Below are 21287 nucleotides of genomic sequence, written 5' to 3' on the forward strand. Positions count from 1 at the left end.
GGCCAAGTCCTGAAAACTAAACTCCTGGAATGGTCACATAGTTACTGCTTAATGATAGTCTTATTATAAAGGCCCAAAGTGGTGGGTCAAAATGAACCAGCTTATCAGTGTCTAAGGTAAACACGAAGATTCATGATGTGCATCTGGTGCCTGGTCTGGCATCCACACCATGCTTCTCATGTAGCTATGTGACCAGTCCCCCTTGAAGAACTCTGAACTCCAGTACTTGAGTGAGCTTCTTTGGGTGGAGATATATCACATGTATCTTTCAGTTCACAGCTGGAGAAAAAAGCACATCACATCTGTATGCCTTTCAAAGAGACATGGAGGTCGTAGAAGCCTGTGTGTGATCTAACCTTTGACTTTTGTTTTCTTTTGTTGTTTTTGCTATTCCTGCACTTGATCCTTTGCTATAATAATCCATAGGCATGAGTATAACTTTATGTTGAGTTATGAGTACTTTCAGCAAAGTACCAAACTAGCTAAGGCTCATGAGGCCCCCTGAAACAAATATTGTAATTTTTCATCTCAGCAAGTTTGATTTGGTTCTTCTTAACATCTCCCATTTCTCTCATTGTGTTTATGTTTCCATGCAAATACTTGAACATAGTTTTAACAAGGCTCTAACATCCTTGTTAGTTCCATCATATCTGTCACTTCTGTGTCTGTTTCTACTCATTGATTTTTCTTCTGGCTATGGGTCACATTTTCCTCCTTCTTGGCATGTGCATTAATTTTTTTAACCAAATATTGGACATTATGGTTGTTATATTGTTGAATGTTTTGCTGTTTTCCTTTAAAGAGTGTTATGCTTTCTCTTGCAGGCCATTACTTTTGGATCATCGTGGTTCCATCAAGCCTAGGATTTTTCAATTTTATCTAGGACAGATAGCTTTCACTCCAGCTACACCCTAATACTAAGACATGACTCCTTACGAGGTCTTCACAAAATGCCTGGAGGGATCATTGAAGAATCCTCTGTGGTGGTCAGAGCTTGAACTTTTCTCCACCTTCTGAGACCTCCAGTAATTATTCAACTTACAAATCCTTGTCACTTTTTGCCCAACCTTCTAGAATTTCATTCTAAGGATGTGTCCCCCTTTTCACAGGATGTGTCCTCTGAATTCCATTCTAAAGATTTAGTCCTCAGCAAAGACTCAAGGGGACACTTTTGCAGATTTCTGGAGCTCTTTTCTCCATAGCTCCCACCTGTGTCTCCTCTACAACTGTCAGCTGTCTGAACCTCCCTAAACTCTGATGTCCACCATAACTCAGGAAGGTCACCAGGCTGTCTGAGTTCTCCCTTTGTTTGGAGCTGAAAATTACTTCCATGCAGAAAGTTGAGGCAACCATTAAGTATCACCTCATTTGTTTCCCTTCTGTCTGGGATCACCATCCTGCAGTTTGTTGTTCCATGTTTGGGTGTAGTCATTTCATATATCCTCCAGTTTGCTTATGGAGGAAAAGTGAGTATAGTTACTGTAATTCCAGCATGGCTCGAAACATAAGTCTCAATAAATATTTAATAATCTTTTGCAATAAAATCCTAACAGGTCTCATTGTCATTCCCTGCTTAGAAGCACTGGATGGTTCTCCATTGGAAAATAAAGCCAACAACTTAACAAGTGTACTATTACTCAAAAACAGATGAACCATACTAAGCCATGTTGTACAACAAATTATCTAAGTTGAAAATCTTTTACACTAGCTCATTCAGATCCATGTTTCAGGAAAAGACTACAGTAACAGAAACTCAATATGGTCTCGTATACCCCCAATTCTAAAAATAAGACCACTAACAGACCATTCCAGCAAATAGTTTTCAAACTCTGACCAACTGCTGCCAAGACACACTTACTAATCTCTCTCCTATAACTACCCTCTGACTAACCCTAGTCTCACAAAGTACCTTCTCCTAACTCCCATTTGCAATGATACTGAGACTCAACTCTGTCAAGGCTGAGCTCTTCCTTGCTAAGCTTAATAAACACAGCTTTGTTTGATGAACAGGTTTCCCTAGTAATCTTTGGTGCAAGCTTTGACAAGGATGCTTTAATTGAAGTTTAGCAGGAACCTGTCACAGCCACAGCTCAGGACCACCAACTCAGAGGGCACTCCACTAGACCCCATGAACTTCTCTGCTTGGGGTTTCTTGTTTGCAATTATGAAGTAAGTTCAGTGCTAAGTCTGTGCCCTAATCCCTTTTTGTTGAATTTTAAAATCTATATGAGGTTTATTTTATCTGTCCTGGGAATAAAGTCCCCAAGACATTTTATTAACTGATCAGATCTGTGCTAGTTTTAGTTTTCCTTGGTGAATGTATTAGTTATCTATTGCTGTGTAGCAAATTACTCTGAAAATTAGCAGCTTAAATTGCAAATATTTATTCTCTCACAGTTTCTAAGGATCAGGAATTTGGAGTAACCAACTGAATGGTTCTGGTTCAAAGTCTCCCAAGAGGTTACTATCAAGCTGCTGGCCCAGGGATGGCTTGACTGGAGTAGCATTCATTTCCAAGCTCGTTCACACAGACATTGGCAGACCTCAGTTTCTTGCTGACTGTTGGTTGGAGACTTCAGTTCTTCACCATATGGGCCTCTCCATAGGATTCCTGAGCGTCATCAAAACATGATAGCTGCCTTCTCGCAAAACAAGTGACCTGAGAGAGTGCATGAGGGTGACCAAAACTTAAGCTGCAATCTCTTCATGACCTAATCTTGGCAGGGACATACCATCACTCCTGCCATATGCTACTGGCCACACAGACCAGCCCTGGTGTAACAGGTGGGGACTATACAAAGGTGTGATTTCCCATTGGTGGAGATCCAATTTGGAGGCCAACCTGGAGGCTCCCTTCCACAGTGAAAGTCTGCAAGAGCAGCAATTTGTCCCCCTTCTTCCTGTCTGCCTGCCTACTGGTTGTACTGTTGAGTGTCCGCAAGAGCCTTCCTTAATGGGACCCTACTTATCATCACAGAAGCCAAGATTTTCCATCCAAAGTGCTATATTAACAACTTAATAAATGTTCAATTCTTTAAGTCTGTGAGACAGGCAATACTGTCCATACTTAATAAATGAAGAATAAGAAAATCTAAGCAATTTATTCTATCACACATCTAGTAAGTCATGAGACCAGGCATTCCCAAATTTATCATTCTTCAAGGCCTAGGATCTTTCTATAGCTCTCTGCTTCCTGTGAAGCAGCTCCTGGTTCTACCAACTCTCCAGCTTGTTCTCCACTAACCCCTCACTTCCCTCACACCAACTCCTCCCTCTACTTTCCATCATGCTGTATGGAGTTTAAGGTCTTTGGGTTTTTAGTTAGTCCCACAGCTGAAATCCTCTTGCTAATGCCTATACAACACTAGCCTTTTGAAATTTCTTAAGCCTAGCCTTTAAGGCCTAGCCCAAGGCAAACTCCATAAATATTCTATGCATGCTTGAAATGAGTATGCTTTCATATTGGGTACAATCTTTGAGTTGAGCTTGTTAATTCTGCTATTCAAAAATAAGTCTTTACTGTTTTTTTGTGTGTCTGACCTAATTACTGAAGTATGTTAAAATCTCCACTATAACGGACAGTATCAATTATTCCTTGCAGATCTATATATATCTGTATGTTATTTGATGCATACTAGTTTTATCTTCCAGGTAAAATTAGTCTCTCATCAATATATAGGTACCATATTTACCCCAGGAGAGGAAAAAAGAGGGAAAAGAGACAGAGAGGAAAATAAAAGGGTGAGAAGAAGCCAACACAGATAAGTTTATATGTAAGCATCCTCCCCTCCTTGCAAAAGAAAGATAATTAGCCGTTCCAGTGGTCTGTAACCTGGACAGTCGTTACAAATGCTTAAGATGGATTGCTTCTTTCCACCCACATCAGTGAGAAGACAGGCTTCTCTGCTGCCTCTCTCTGTGAGGCAGTCTGTTTCCCACTGAACTTTCCATTGGGGTACAGCCCATTGGGCTTCCAGCTTTACACAAAGGTTTCCTATTAGAAACTCCACCCATGCAAGCCTGGAATTTCGGTTTTTTTGCCCCATGCTCAGTGCAAAGCAGGAGTTGAAGGCTTCCAGCGTTCTTGGTTTTGCTTCATTTGGGATTCTGCTGGCTCTGTGTGTGTGTGGCACTCAGCAATACAGTAACAAAATTATTAAAAATATATTTTATCAAGTATTTAAATCAAGTCTGTTGAAAGCATTAATCACACCCTCTCCATATTGCTTCTAATCTAATCCTTTCATCTCCGCAATTCAGCTCAAATACGGCTACTTTCATTAAACTCTGTTCAATTACCCTACCCCTGCCCCACAGCCAATAGAAATTAATAACATCTCCCTCTGCTTCCCGCTGCACTGTTTCTGCCACACGGATAGCAATTACCGCAACATACTTTACACCTTTTGGAAACATTTGTATTTTTTTCTCCCAAATAAAAAAGCCACTCCATAACTAGGTCCTATGTCAGTTTTCTTTGGGTTCCCAGCCCCACTCCTCCACTGCTCCATTCCCTGCCTCCAAAGAGGATAACAAAATGCCTGCCTACAAACACTGTTCCTAACTGTTAGCTTAACATTTGTCTTTTAAGACAAATGGCTAGAAATTGTGACCCCAGCCTATCCAATCTTAAGCTAAACAGCTAGTGTGGCTCATGAGAGCAAGTGGCCTAAAATAACCTTGCATTGGCTACTGTGTGGCATACTCAAGAACACAGAGGTTTTCCAAAAGGACCTTGGATGGGCCTCTGTCTTCAAGGACCTCTGAAATGCTGACATGTTTGTAAATTCCCATGCAACCACTTAATATTACCTATATTCATTTATGGAACTTGATCATCATTAAATAGACTGTGATGGAATTATTTCACAGATAAATTAGATTTCACATAATACAGTATTAAAAACTTTTGGAAATAATACTATTAAGATGAACATGAAAAAGCAATGCAAGTACTTTTATCTTACATGAGATATTTTGCTCAGTCTAGAGATATTAATTAGGGGAGAATAGCTTCAAGGTTATCACCACCAAGTAGTGAGTGTGAGGGTGAAGCATGAGTCAGCATTTTGACAGTAGGTTAAATGTGCCTCAAAAAAGAAAAGAGATGACTAACCCTACACAGTGTGTACAGCTTCCTGCTAATGCAGACAGCTATCCAAATGCAGCCCACAGCAGCCCACAGACACTGTTCACCAGTGAGCATGTGTGAATTCTAGGCCCACACACTAGAAAACCACCACTTTACAGCGTTTCTTAATTGAAAATATATTTTCATAGAAACAACAAAGCAAAGGGGATAAAAACAATGGTGACCAGAAAAGCTAACTTAGGTGAACGGTGCCACTCAAAGGTCTTTCCGAGGGAAGCTCAGTCCTGGCTTGCAAGAGTCGGCCTTGGCTCACCTCACAACAGGGCTCCAAGCTAAGGCGTCAAGGAAGCAGTCCCACTGCTTCTCGCAGTCAGCAAGACCACAACGCAGATGCCCACTGCTGTCCTCTTTCCTTGTCTACTTTCTCATCTAAGTGTCGTAAGACAGCCCTGCACTGGTCCCTGAGTAACAGAGCAGCTGTCATGAGCACAGGCTCATTTTATCCGAGAGCATTCTTATCTTTGAGAGAAATGAGAAAATGACAAGGAAAACTAAACAGCAGCAGGCCTACCCTCAGCAGCCTTTCTGAGTGATGTCTAGTCCCGACGACTTTGTGATTTCCAAAGTCGTGAACACCTGTTCAAGAGAAAGAAAACAAATACATATTTAGATGTTAGTACTGTTTTAAAATAACACATTCTGAATATTATATTTATGCTATTCTTGAAAATATACAAATCTGGCCAGGCATGGTGGCTCATGCCTGTAATCCCAGTACTTTGGGAGGCTGAGGCGGGTGGATCACTTGAGGTCAGAAGTTCGAGACCAGCCTGGCCAACATGGTGAAACCCCATCTCTACTAAAAATACAAAAATTAGCCAGGCGTGGTGGTGCACACCTGTAGTCCCAGCTACTCAGGAGGCTGAGGCAGGAGAATCACTTGAACCTGGAAGGTGGAGGTTGCAGTGAGTCAAGATCATGCTACTGCACTCCAGCCTGGATGACAGAGTGAGACCCTGTCTGAAAAAAATAAAATGAAATAAAATAAATTTAAAAATATACAAATCAGTTACTAATATGACATCTTTCTGACAAGTGCTTTATAATAGTTTTTCAAACTACATCAACTGAAGCCAATTTTTAAAACCTCCTGTTTCCTACCTCCCCACATGTGGGGTGAATTCCAATGGTGTCATCAAGTAGCTGTTTTGTGAGCCCACATTTCATTGCAGCTGCAAATCCTTGGGTAACCTCACCAGCATTTGGTCCAAGAATATGAAATCCTATCACCCGATCCTTTAATAAAGAAACAAAACAAAGAGAACCCCAGTAGGTTAATGGTCTGAATACGGATCCATTCACTGCAAATTCACAGTTAAAATATACAGTATCTACTACAGAAAAAGAACTTCAATGTCAAAGTGAGCAGAGAACATTACCATGAAACTAAGCCACTGTAAGAATCTGTTAAATGAGCCAGTAAATGCACATCCAGAGTTAATTTGCACTCAAATTTACTAGAACAAGCAATTTACCCACTGCATGAAGGAGTTCATTAGTATGATGTAAATTTCCAAATTATGCTGAGACAATGCTCAACAACAACATAACAAATCTGAATTAAAGTCCAACACTGGAATAACTCTAGGGCAGCAGGTTTTACTGGAAATAAGAGGTTGCTGGCCCAGGAAGCAAGATGCCCTGCTCCCAACATCAAATGGAGACAAAGGAGAGGCTGGTGCAGGGCCGTCACCCAGGGCTGTGTGCTGAGAGATATGGGGTTCAGGCAATGAGCTGACCCACCAAGACGGGAAGCAAGATGTGCAGTCGTTTTCCACGGTAACGGTGCATTCTAGGCTGTCCATTTGTCAATGTTCCTTCATCAGATTATCCTTCACTGTGATCTTCCTTCACTGTGATCTTCAACAGTTAAAGCGTACCAGAGATGAAGAGAAAGACTATAAAAGGGCAACGGAGGCCAGGGCCAGGAGAAACCCTTGCCCACTGAGCTTCTGGAAAAAGCAACAGCTCAGAACAGTCACACGCATCCGCATCTGCTGACGGGCACTCCAGAGGGGGGGCAGGCAGAAGCCACCTGGGCTGGGGCTTCAGAGTGAGTTCCCAGGGCCCACAGAAGACTGCTGCATTGGAACCTGAGGTGGTGGGTTGCTCAGCAAGCAGAAAAGGGGTGCGGCTCAGAGCAAAGTAAGGACACTTGGTGAGAATCTCCACTGATAACTGTAAATGAAGGTCCTGAGTGAGGGAAGTCTCATTTACAATTTTGACCCTGGAGCTGGAGTCAAGTATTTCCATTTTGTAAGTTCGAGGGTTCTGCTCAAGAAATACGCATGTGGCCAGGGTAAAGGGAAGGGGCACGCTCCCCATGGTTAAAGAGCAAGGACAAGAGTGTGGCCTCGGGACCTGGGCGGGAGCCAGAGGGGTGGTGTGGGACATAGCAGAGGGGCTCAGAGATGGGAAACAGGGCTGACAGCCACAGAGGTGCAGCCCACACCCTCATGAGGAGGTCAGAACTAGCATGACAGCTGCAAGTCCCACCTTCAGCAGCGGCTCTCCCATCAAACCCCAACCCTCTCACTTTCGGAGGGTAACAATGTGTACAGTCTCTCCCTGCTCCCTTTGGAAAGGCAGCCCACAACTGCCAAAAATTGACCTCAGATAACTCGTCCCAAAGAATCAGGATATAGCCCAGCACATAAGCACCCACCCTCAGGAGCACAGCTGCGAACTTGCCCAACCTGGAGCATTTCAGGGCCATTATGACCACCATCCCTGTCACTGCCCTGTAGCCAAATGCAACTACCAAGAGACTAAGCCCTAGAGCTCTGGATAACTTCACCATTCAGGCAAAAGAGCACATGCTAATGGGCTACTAGCCTGGGACGCCCTGTTTTCTGTTATACTGAGAATAAGATAAATACAGAGATGTGAGAATTAAACAAGATAATGACTGCTGTTCAGTAAACTTTTATGTAGATGTCACTTGTTGCAGTTCATATTTATCTATTTGTATGTTTCCTCTCCCCAGATGATAAACTCTTCAAGAGAAGAACCAAGTCTTAACACTGCTTTCTACATTCAGAATTCTTTATAAAGCAAATTATAAACAAACTGTGCTTTAAACTGCACTACTGAGGAAGGCTATTAACCATTTTGATGCTCGCCCCTTGTAACTGAGAGGAGGAAAGCCTCCAATAATGGGCTGTTGCTTTAGTGAAAGCATCAGGAATTAGCTCAGTAAGTCAAGTTTCACTTTGTGTGAACATCTCCATCTAAAGACTTTTGACACACATTCAGTCTGTTTATAAAATGCATACATACAACTTATTATTTGATGACCAGAATTTTCACAGATCTTCTAGTTCTAAACTATCAAGTTTAAACTATCAAGCTATCAAGATGGCCCTGGGAAAAGGCAGCTTTCAGTGATGTGTTTTGAGAGGACACTGGTAGGGCTCAATCACAAATTGTCACTGCTCAGCCTCTGTGACATGTTATCTAAATGACAACATGGAGGTGCTCTGCATTGTCCTGAAAGCTACCTTAGAAAGATTATAAAAGCGCAGCAGTCCCAGCTGCTCAGGAAGCTGAAGCAGGAGGATCACTTGAGGCCAGGAGTTGGAGACCAGCCTGGGCAACATGGCAAGATCCTGTCTCCAAGAAAAAAAATTATAGAAATCCAAATACTAAAAATAAAAGCTACATTTAAAAATCACAGCATTTTGGCTTCTAGTGGTATTACATACATGGTCGAATTTATTGCAGATTATCTTTGCGTAACAAGTGTTGTTCTCTCTGCCAGCTACTGTCCATTCAAGAGGCCAGAACAAAGTATGATATATCTGGAAGATAAAAGAGAGAAAAAGGGCAGAATTAATGTATATGGAAACCATTCCTTGATAGGCTCTTTAATTATATAAAGGCAATAATCTCCATAGCAGCTTTCAGAAATTTAAAGTTCAGTGACCCCAACTTTATGTATCTGTTGGGAACCCCAGGGTCAAGGCTCCAGAAATGCTAGCTGCATACATGTGTTGACTGTTGTTTTGCTTGCTTGGCTGTTAGTCCAAGCAAAAATCCACAAATAAAACTCAGTTTTCAAACATGTACAGAGTACCAACAACCTAAGGCAGAGCACTAGGAACAGGCTCTCATGTGGGCTGCAGAGTTGAAGACTGAGATCCTGACGTCAAAGCTGACCCTGATAACAGGGCTCACATTCCAGCAAACTTGAGGAGGAGCAGAAGAAATAAAACAGCTCCAGCCTTTTAGAGCTCCAGAACCCAGCGATGGGAGAGCAGGGATCATGTCTCTCACATTTCTGTCCCCAGGCCCTCACGCCAGTGCCTTGAGTGTACCTCTATGCCTCTTCAATCTGGCTCAGTCTTCTAAGAACCAGAATAAAATGCCATGTGCCCTCTCTCCAGCCTGGGGTTGCTGTGGTCTCCCAGTGTTGCACCTCTGAATCACTCTATACACAAACGGGCAGTTAATGCTGAGTGACAGAATTGGAAATGTAGTATGAACAATAATCCACGATGGATGGATTTAAATTTAAAAATACCACCCAGAAATAACCATTTTAAATGTTAGGGAAAAGCATCAATTGCCAGTGCATGTAGAGTTAAAACAAAATTTTTATTAAGGAGGTATCACAATATACAGTTACTTGTAGCTAAAAACAAAATTGATTTAACTTGTTTTTAACAGAAGAGAAATAAACTCTTCTACCCATGTTTGTTTGTTTGTTTGTTTGTTTTGAGACAGGGTCTCACTTTGTCACCCAAGCTAGAGTGCAGTGGTGAGATCTCGGCTCACTGCAGCCTTGACTGCCCAGGTTCGAGCGATCCTCCTGCCTCGGTCCCCAAGTAGCTGGGACTACAGGTGCGCATCTCCACACCTGGCTAATTTTTGTATTTTCTCTAGAGATGGGGTGTCGCCATGTTGCCCCGGCTTGTCTCGAACTCCTAAGCTCAAGTGACTCATCTGCCTCAGCCTCCCAAAATGCTGGGATTACAGGTGTGAGCCACCAGCCCCCACCACTTCTACCTATTTTAACACGAACCTTTTAATCTCTGCAGCTACTAGAAATAGAAATATTTCTTTATCTTAGGATAAGATAAAAGAGGAATAAAAATACACCTCTAAGGTTAAAAAGAGATGGTACAAACTCTTACCAGGTTTGTTTTTTGTTTTTTGTCTTTTTTTTTTTTGAGACAGAGTCTCACTCCAGGCTGGAGTGCAGTGGTACAAACTTGGCTCACTGCAAGCTCTGCCTCCTGGGTTCTCTTACCAGGTTTTAAACATGATTTTTAAAACAGCAAGCTACTGTTTCTGATGTGTTCTATCACTTCTGCTATGAAGGAAGGAGGTGAACACTCACACTTCCCCCCATTTCCTTTCATTCTTTCACTGGTTTTGTCAAATGTGGTTTTTCCTTCTAGCACTTTGAAGATTTTACTATATTTAAATTTCTTACCCTTCTGGTTCAAAGTGGATGTGAAGTGTGGATTCAACTTCCAAATTTACATTTTTCCTTAATAGCTACCCACTTATTCCAGCACCCTTTAATAGATGGCCGGTGTTTTGCCATAGATTTAAAATATGACCTTATCACATACTAATTCTTACGAGCATTTGAATCCATTTCTGGGTTTCACATTCTGTTCTACTGATCTTGCTGTCCATCTGTGTGCCACTGCCGCACAACTGTAAGCACTGCAGCCATGTGATAACGTTTCATATTTAATTAGGGCTCCCCTCATTAAATTACTCTTGAAGTTTTTTATCAACTTATGCACAATTACAGACATAATTTTTAAAGCTCTGCTATGGAAAACAGTGATCTCTGACCCCATCCATTTCAATGAACCCAGAGGTCACCACCTTCACCTCTTTTATTTAATCATTTGGGTATTTACCTCTATGTTTCTAAATAACATGCTTATATTGTTACTGCCTGACTTTCCTGTTTTAGGCTTTATTTATTGATTTGGCTCTATGTAAGAGCAAGATGAGCTCTCTTCCCTGTCCCCTAGCACTCACTCTAGCTCCTTCCTGCCCTCCTCCATCCCCATCTTCCCAATACAGTTATACTCTTAGCTACAACAGTTACCAGTGTTTCCTTTACTATGTAAAAGCTATTCAAAGACAACTTGAAAGCAACAAGCAAAGGATGAAGCTGCACCCTTAGCTCACAACATTGACAAACATTAACTCAAAATGGATCACAGACCTAAATACACTCACACTTCCTCCCATCCCCAATCATGCACTGCATGTGTTGCAAAACAATGCTGGTCTACGATGGACAGCATATATGACTGTGTTCCCATAACATTAAAATGGAGCTGAAAAATTCCTGCCACCTGGTGACATTATAGCCATTGTAACATCATAGTGCAACACATTACTCACTGTTTGTGGTGATGCTGGTGATGCTGACACTGCACTGCCAGTCTCCAACAGTCTAGCATATATAATCATGTACAGTACATAATACTTGATAAAGATAATAAATGTGATATGACTATGATACTGATTTATGTATTTATTATACCATACATTCTACTATTATTTTAGAATGTACTCCTTCAACTTATAAATTAACTGTAAAACTGCCTCAGGCAGGTCCTTCAGGAGGTATCCAGAAGAAGGCATTGTCATCATAGGAGGTGGCAGCTCCATGTGTGTTACTGCCCCTGGGACAGGATGTGGTGGGAGAAGATGGTGATATTGATGTTTCTGACCCTGTGTAGGCCTAGGCTAATGTGTGTGTTTGTGTCTTCATTTTTTATAAACAAGAAGTAAAAAAAATTAATAGAAAAAAGCTTATAGAATAAGGATATAAAGAAAGAAAATATTTTGTACAGCTCTACAATGTGTTTGTGTTTCTCTATAATAGGAACTTTAAAAAAATACTAACAGATCACATTTTCAGTCCTGTCAAAATGCAATAAATAAATAAATAAAACAGGTGAGTTGATCTGCAGCAAACCTTGGTGAAAAGACCTTAAAGTAATCCCCAAAACTTGAGGAACTTGTTTCCTATAAAGATACTCTTTTGTCTGGGATACAGCCTTGTACATCCTTCCTGTCATGTGCCTGACATCTTCCTACCTTAATTTTTCATTAATTTCAGAAAGTTTTAAAACAAATGTTAAATCCATAATTACTATCATCAATTTTCCAAGACCCAAGTAAAGGCTGACCAATGGAAAAAGGATAGCTTATTATTATATAAAGAGTTAATTATAAATGCCGATAAAATAATGTTCTCTAAAATGTAAATTTCAAAAATAACCATCTAAAATAACATTATAAAGTTTTAATCACACATTTTCCCAGCACCAGAAATTTAAATAGGAGTTTCTTAAATCCTTAGGCCATTTAACTAGGGAATATCAGTGCTATGATTTAAATACATTCTCAATAATAAATTAAATCATACAATTAAAATGCCTTCAAGGGAAAGCACTGTGATTTCAATTCTCTTTTACTTGAAATATCAAGTATTAATAACCCTCCAATTCTTTTTATCCTCCCTCTCCCTCCTAGTTGGGAGAGTAGGCAGAAAAAAGCCAATCAAACTTCCCAGCAAGAAATGATGTAAGAAAATATTTTTAAGGTTATAATTGGACAGGGTTGGGGGGTAAACGAGAGGTAGCAATAAAGGTGTGTAGAGGGCGTCCTTTTGGAAATCTGAAGAGCCCACAGACAGACAACCTGGAACTTCCCACCTTACCACCCATAGCCATTCCTACCCCTGCATTCCCAAAAGATCTTAAAATAACTTTGAGCTTCCTTGTACAAGTTTGCTCAAATAGATTTTTGTTACTTGTAATTCAAGTGTCCTGACTTATAGATTACACTTCCCTCTTTCCCAACCATATTCTTCTTCTTTGCTAGACAGACAGGATTTAAATTAATTCCTAATTTTCTTAAAATAGGAATATGATTTCCTACAATATAACCATCATAGTAACTTGCAAAATGATGAAATAAAAAGTGACCGCAAAGATAAATTGTTGATTAAAAGAGAATTTTTTAAGGAAGTAATAAAACACAATCTTACTTCTAGATTCTCTTTTTTATATACTTCAATAGCTTTCTCTTCAGATAATCCACAGCAACCATACTCCAGAGGAGTAAACACTGTAGTCGGAACATTAATATAATCACACTGAAAGACAAACAAATTACATTGTCTTATTTTGTGAAACTTTATAGCAAAAATCTATATTACATATATTTATATAAAGAAAATAAATCATTCCAGTTCAGTGTAACCAATTCTTAAAACATCAACAGCTTCAGGAAAATTCTAAGGTACCTTAACAGAGATCTGGGATGGGCCCCTGACTCAGGGGAAGAGACCACACACTGGCTAGCCACCAACAAATGGGACCAGCTCTTCTGGAGCACAGACTCGGAGGTCCAAGAACCAGAAGGAAGAGGTGGAGATGGTGCCACCCATCTGCCCCTAAAGACACTCTCCAAAATGTTTTCTTTCCATGCCCATGATTCTGGGCTCTGCTCTCCTGGAGCACTTCTTCCAGGCAACCTTGAATTTACTACTTCACTGGAAGCTGAGACCACCTCTTGGCCATTTCATATTCCTTATGCCACTGAGAAGTGAGGCAAATATGCAGCTCAACGGTGCTGGACTAAGTGTTCTTGGCCATCAAAGGGGGATGGTACATGTGTGAGTGTGTCTGGAGGGGGGTGCTAATACACTGCAGGGACAAGGATGACCACAGGTCATCTCTATAGTCCAGGGGTTAAGAAAGAACCATCTCCAGAGCCTTTATTAGACTGAGTCAGAGAAGAATGGACATTGCAAGGTGGCACTCCTACCTAGGAAAGGCCCCAACTTGTGAGAAGAGAGGGCCTCTCTGGCTGTGTGGAGAGGAGCTGGAATACTTTGGTGGGTGAACCATGAAACCATGACATGGAGAGAAAGCTGTGTGTAGGTGGCAGAGAAACAGTGGAAGGTACCTGCCCAGCCACAGCCCCTTCAAAAGACACCACCATCCACAGCACTGTATGTTCCCCAATCCCTGCCAATGGCCACAAGTGATTAGACTGGGGACAGCCATCTGATCTCACAAGAGCCAACACATAAGCTGGCCAGAAATCTATGGAGTGGCAGAAAAAGGTGGGCTGAGTCAATCCAATTCTTTCTTTTGTAGGAAAATTAACTAGAAGGAAAGAGAATTTTCCAGGTGGTAGAGGAATGGGAAGAAATGGACCTGCAGAGTTGTCGCCAAGTTAGACCAAGGAGGAGCACATCTGTACAAACCCCCCACTGTGCTGCTGGGCCCCAGAGCAGCTGGGACCCCACCTCCAAATGCAGGCAGGTCCAGCCCTAGTATAGTTCTTTTTTTAGGTTCCTCTATGATTCTACCTATTAATCCCAGGATTTTTACAGTAACCTCCCTCAATTTGCCTGGTTTGAGTGAGCTTCTATTCTTTGTTACCCCAAAGAAAACCAAAACACCACCATGTATCCCCCAAATCAATGAGAGGATTTGCATACAACACAGGTAAGTTATCCATTAGCCTAGATTCTTACACTCTCATGCCACTTCATATTTGCCTACCTGCAAACCATGGGTAAGCCAAGCATTTATTTTCTTTTCCCAACATGGCTGACAAAATCACATAACTATGTGAACTGCCTGGGTATTTTCTGACTTCTCTGAGCCACTCACATGTTGCCGATCCATTTATTGACTGGCAGCTGACCCTAGATTCCATAGCTTACATGGGAGGCCTCATTCTTAATAGATGCCTTTGTTTCCTGTTTCATATCAACTTAGAAAAATAAACAGGAAATGGCTCAACTTTGCCCCTTTCTCCTAAAAACCTTCTCCACCTCTTAGACCATCTCCTTCAACTGGACTTGACTCATGCTACCCTTCTTATAGGCTTCTTTCCGTCTTGAGTCTTTCATCTCTTTCTTTATACTCTACACATATTGCTCCATATTCTAATCCCTCCTCCCCACAGTCACCACGATTAACTCCCTACAGCATCAGGCAACTGCTCTGCCGACATACACCCCAAAATGTTATTTGCACTTGAGATAATTCCTTGCAAATTTGGCATTCCTGGCCCTCATCCATTAATGCCAGCAGAGGCCCCTCCCCAGTGGCTGGCTTCATGCACCAAATACACCCACCCACAAGGTCTCCATGCAAGGCCTTGGCAGGTACCTGGGGGATGAAGCAAAGCAGCACATGGCATTCCTCATGGAGAATCTGTGCCCAAACCTCTTCATCTGAACACACTCATGCAAAAACAACTGGAGAAATTCAGAATGTGGGACATTCTACAAGAAAAGTAACCTGGATTCATAAAAAAGTCAGAGTTAAGAACTGGAGCAAGACAAGGATGCCCACTGTCACCAGTCTTATTCAACACAGTACTAGAAGTCCTAGCCAGAGCAGTCAGGATGAGAAAGAAATAATGGGCATCCAAACTGGGAAAACAGGAAGTGAAATTGTCCCTCTTTGCAGACAATATGATCTCATATGTAGAAAAACCTAAAGATTCCACCAAAAATTCTTAGAACTGATAAAGAAATTCAATGAAGTTGCAGGATACAAAAATCAACATACAAAAATCAGTAGTGTTTCTATACACCAATAACAAACTAACTGAAAAAGAAATCAATAAAGCAATTCCATTTATAATAGCTACAAAAAATAAAATAAAATATTTAGGAATACATTTAATCAAGTAGGTGAAACCACTCTACAATGAAAACTGCAAAACACTGGTGAAAGAAACTGAAGAAGATGCAAAAATATAGAAAGATATCCCATGCTCATGGATTGGAAGAATTAATATTGTTAAAATGACCACACTACTCAAAGCAATCTACAGATGCGATCCAATCTCTATCAAAATACCAATGACATTCTTCACAGTAGTAGAAAAAACAATCTTAAAATTTTTATGAAACCACAAAAGCCAAATAGTGAAAGTAATACTGAACAAAAAGAATCAAGCTGGAGGCATTACACTACCTGATTTCAAAATATACTACAAGTTATAGTACCCAAAACAGCATGATAGTAATATGAAAACAGACACATAGACTATGGAACAGAACAGTGAACCCAGAAATAAAACCACATATTTACAGCTAACTAATTTTTGACAAAGAACCAAGAACATACACTGGAGAAAGGATATCATTTTTAGTAAATGGTAGTGGGAAAACAGTATAGAAGAATGAAACTGTACCTCTATATCTCACCATGTGGAAAAATCAATTCAAAATGAATTAAAGACTTAAATATAAGTCCCCAAATTATAAAACTACTAGAGGAAAACAGGAGAAACCCTTCTGGACATTGGTCTAGGCAAAGATTTTATAGGTAAGACCTCAAAAACACAGGCAACAAAATGAAAACAGACAAATGGGACTGTATCAAACTAAAAAGCTTCTGCAATCAGCAAAGGAAACAATCAACAGAGTAAAGAGACGACCTGTAAAATGGGAGAAAATATTTGTAAACTATCCATCTGAGAAGGTACTAATATCCCTACACAAGGAACTCAAACAACTCAGAGCCAAAAAAAAAAAAAAGAATCTGATTTAAAAATGGGCAAAGGATCTGAATAGATGTTTCTCATAAGACATACCCATGGGCAACAAGTATATGAAAAAATGCTCAGTATCACTAATCATCAGGAAAATGCAAATCGAAGCCACAATGAGATACCATATCCTGGTTAGAATGGCTATTATCAAAAAGACAAAAAATAACAAAGGCTGGTGAGGATGTGGAAAAAAGGGAACTCTTACATACTGTTAGTGAGAATGGAAACTAACACAGCCACTATGGAACACAGTATGGAGGGTCTTCAAAATACTAAAAACAGAACCCCCATATGATCCAGCAATCCCAGTACTAATATTTATCCAAAGGAAAGAATCAGTGTATCAAAAAGATATCTGCACACCCATGTTTATTGCAGCACTATTCAAAATAGGAAAAAATGGACTCAACCTAAGCATCCATAATGGATGAATGGATAAAGAAAACATAGTATATAAACACAATGAAATACTATTCAGCCATAAAGAAGAATAAAATCTGATCATTCACAGCAACATGAATGAGCCTGGAAGACACTGTATTAAGTGAAATAAGTTGGGCACAGAAAGACAAATACTGCATATTCTCACTCATATGTGGGAGCTAAAAAAGTTGATCTTATAGAAGTAGAAAGTAGAATTGTGCTTATTAGAGGCTGGGAAGGGCAGGGTAAAGGGGAGGATGGGGAGAGGTTGGTTAACAGACACAAAATTACAGCTAAACAGGACGAGTTAAGTCCTAGTGCTTTACAGCACTGTAGGGTGAACGTAATTCACAAGAATTCATTGCATATTTCCAAAAAGCTAAAAGAGGATATAACAGAATGTTCCCACACAAATAAATGACAAATGTTTGAGGTAATAAATATGCTAACTACCCTGATTTGATCATTACACATTGTATACACATATCGAAATATCACTCTGTAGCCCATAAATATGTACAATCATTATGTGTCAACTAAAAATAAAAGGAAAAAAGTCAGTGTCATAAAAAATAAAAAACAAAGGCAGGGGGACTGTATCAGATTAAGAGACTTAAGCACCATAAGAGCCACAAGTACTGTGCAAATCAAAACACACACACACTCTTGGCCATGCACGGTGGCTCACGCCTGTAATCCCAGCACTTTGGGAGGCTGAGGCGGGCGGATCACGAGGTTAGGAGATCGAGACCATCCTGGCTAACACAGTGAAACCCCGTCTCAACTAAAAATACAAAAAATTAGCCAGGCGTGGTGGTGGGCGCCTGTAGTCCCAGCTACCTGGGAGGCTGAGGCAGGAGAATGGCGTGAACCCAGGAGGCGGAGCTTGCAGTGAACAGAGATCGAGCCACTGCACTCCAGCCTGGGTGGCAGAGCGAGACTCCGTCTAAAAAAAAAAAAAAAATCACACACAAACACTGTTAAGAAACAATTGAGGAAACTGAATATTATAGTACTTTTGTTGAACTTCTCAGATATGGCAACAGAACTGCAGTTACGGAGGTAAACATCCTTGTACTTAGGAGATATATGCTGAAGTAGTTACAGACAAATGTCATTGATGCCTGCCACTTCAAAAAGTGGCAGCAAAAAGCTCAGCAAAAGAAAAAAGGAATATGAACTACACATATACATATTCAGAAAAGGAGAGACAGAACAAAAACAGCAGGATGTGAATAACTGGGGAATCTGGGTGAAAGGTTCAATATGGGCAATTGTTTTACTACTCTTTCTGTCTTTTGACATCTTTCTAAATAAAAAATTGGGGGAAATAAAGGTCTCAACAGATCCCTACTGCCTAGAGAAGGACCTACCAATTCTTCTTTGTGGCAAAGATTTTTGATGATCTGGCACCAAATTAGTTTTCCAGCCTCCTTCCCAATTGTACTTCCCTATCACCAACTACTCTGCCTACATACATTCCAAAATGTTCTATTGCACCGTGTTTGGGACAATTTTTCTTTGCATGAGATGGTATACTCAGCATTCCTGACCCCACCCACTAATGCAGCAGGGCCCTTCCCCAGTTATCTGTCTCCCGCCAACTCCACCACACGGCCACAGAGCTCCTGATGGAGCTGAGCAGTACTTCCCCAGCTGAAAGCTCCTGGGACACTACTCATAGTCCTTAGCACAAACCAAGTACTACAGGTCTCTGCGTTCTTAGCCAAGTTATCTGCCCACCTGAAAAGTCCCTTGCTTCCTCAATTTTCAATTACTCATCCTATAAAGCTCATCCCAAATATTTGATTTAAAAATATGAAAAGTGGAAATCCTCTGTAGAAATTATCTGATTCACATCCTTGTCTTTGTAGATGATGAAACTAAGAAGATCCTCAGAAGTTAAACAACCTGACCATGTTTACAGGCCAAGTGGGCACTGAAGCCAGGACCAGAATCCTGACTCATGCCAAGAGCTCCTATGCTATTACAGTGCAACAGTCCACTTACGAAGGCTTTCCCCTCCCTGCAGCTAGAATTAAACCATCCCTTCAGTGTCCCTAGAGCAACTTGCTGACAGCACTCTGGCACACAACCATACTCTGCCTTCTGCTCAGCCTGTGCCTGCCTGACTCATGATCCTACCTACCTGGTAAGCCCCTGGGGCTGACCATGGCCAGTGCTTTGTGTATCACGCAGCACAACATCTTGCACACAGTGGACACTCAAAAATATTTATTTTAATCCATTAGTAAATAGTAAGTCTACTGCAAATTATATCTCTGAGGAACTCTTTACTTGGAAAACAAGCACACAAGTTTTACTTGTATTAGTTTTGAAAATCATGATCTTGATCAAGATATTATCTCAAAAACAGTAAGAAACTTACTTTTTCTAAAGAGGCCCCAAAAAGTCTCCGAGCTAGCAGCTTGCCTGACTGTATGGCGACAGGAGTGAGCTCTGGCTTATCCTCCAAAACATCCCCAACAGCATAGACATATGGCACATTGGTCTGTTCCACATCATTTACAGGTATTTTTCCACTCCTATTAGTTTTTGAAATGGGAAAAAATATATATTACAATTCACTCTACACTGCTGGCTGACTAATACTATTAGCCAAAACACTGAATACATAGAGAAAAGACCTCTCTTAAAATTCACGCACCTCAGGATATCAATTATATATAAGGTCAATGACTTAAAGTTACAACGGTTTCTGTAGCTCCAAAACAAAATATCTCTGGTGAAACCACGGGCATTTCCTGGATGCCAAGGATATCTGCAGACTGCCTCCACAGACTCACTTAGAACTTTAGAATTTATCTCTTTCCCTGACCAAGGACATAAAGATGTGCTCTAAATCACAGACATTAGGTGAATATATCTCTGCAATTATTTCTTAAAGTCAATATATTATTTCTTAATTATATAATTATTTCTTAAGTTCAATATATGAGCTTTTTAAGGCATGCAATAAGAGTTACTGATTGATGAAGAAATCGATTATAAAGAGCTGGCACTGAACTTATAAGATAAATTAAGACATATCTCAGTAATTAAATGAGAATTTCTTAGAGGTGATCTGCAGAAACCTGTTGCTTTGTGCAGCAACAGTGCAGTGATCCCAATATACTTACTTCTCATTAATTTTGACACCAATCTTCTCCAAGCCTATTTTCCTTGTACAGGAGTCACGACCAATAGCTAACAAAACCTGCATTTGGAGAGAAATCAAAAACACAAATTATCCATATCAGGAATGAAAGAGGGAAAGAACATCACTATAGATCCTTCAGACATTAAAAGGGTAATAATGGAATATTACAAACAATCTATGCCAATAAATCTGACAGCTTAAGGTGAAATAGATTCCTTAAAAGACACAACTTACCAAACTTCACAAGTCTGAAAAGTCTATAGGCTAAATTATGTCCCTTCAAAATTCATATGCTGAAATCCTATCTCTAAGTACCTCCAAGGGTGACTATATTTGGAGACAGAGCCTTTACAGAGGTAATTAAGGTAAAATAGGTCATATGGGTGTGCCTTAATCCAGTATGACTGGTGTGCTTATAAGAAGAGGAGGACATGGGCAACACAGACCAAAGGATGACCATGTGAGGACACAAGGAGAAGACAGTCATGTACAAGCCTAGGAGAGAGGCCTCAGAAGAAACCAACCCTGTCAACACCTTGATCTTAGACTTCCAGCCTCTATAACTGTGAGAAATACATTTCTGTTGTTTATGCTCCCCGGTCTGTAGTACTCTTCCAGAACTGTGAGAAAATAAATGTTGTTTAAGCCACACAGTCTGCGGTATTTTGCTATGGCAGCCCTGGCAAACTAATATGTCCTATACCATTAAAGAAACTGAATTCTCAACTTGCAAACTTCTCATAAATTAATTCCAGACCCAGAGAGCTTCTATAGGAAAGTCTATGGAATACTTAAGTAAGAAATAATGCTAATGGTACAAAAACTCTTCCAGGAAAGAAAGAGGAAAAGGAAGTACTTCCCAACTCCTGTTTTATGAGGCCAATATAAGCAGCTGACACCAAAATCAGACAAGTGCATTAAAAGAAAAGAAATCCACAAGCCAACACTCCTCATGAATATAGATGTAAAATCCTTAATGAA

The 21287-nt window shown here is 40.5% G+C and overlaps 1 protein-coding gene across 5 annotated transcripts in view; it reads right to left on the reverse strand.

Moving 5' to 3' along the window:
* Positions 1 to 5252: 5252 nt before the first annotated feature.
* Positions 5253 to 21287, reverse strand: part of TXNRD3 (thioredoxin reductase 3) — a 49411-nt gene continuing 33376 nt past the window's right edge. For 3 of the 5 annotated variants that reach the window (XM_054480801.2, XM_054480799.2, XM_063661696.1), the window contains exons 11-16: positions 20287 to 20363; positions 19536 to 19692; positions 13185 to 13292; positions 8857 to 8952; positions 6254 to 6388; positions 5253 to 5728 (exon numbers count right to left, since the gene is read on the reverse strand). In XM_054480801.2, coding sequence (XP_054336776.1) covers positions 5666 to 5728; positions 6254 to 6388; positions 8857 to 8952; positions 13185 to 13292; positions 19536 to 19692; positions 20287 to 20363 — 636 coding nt within the window. In that variant the 3' untranslated portion in view covers positions 5253 to 5665. The other 2 variants (XM_063661698.1, XM_063661697.1) reach the window with 2 other exon arrangements.

This window comes from Pongo pygmaeus, chromosome 2 (genome assembly GCF_028885625.2).
Source record: "Pongo pygmaeus isolate AG05252 chromosome 2, NHGRI_mPonPyg2-v2.0_pri, whole genome shotgun sequence".
In the NCBI taxonomy this organism is placed as follows: Eukaryota; Metazoa; Chordata; class Mammalia; order Primates; family Hominidae; genus Pongo; species Pongo pygmaeus.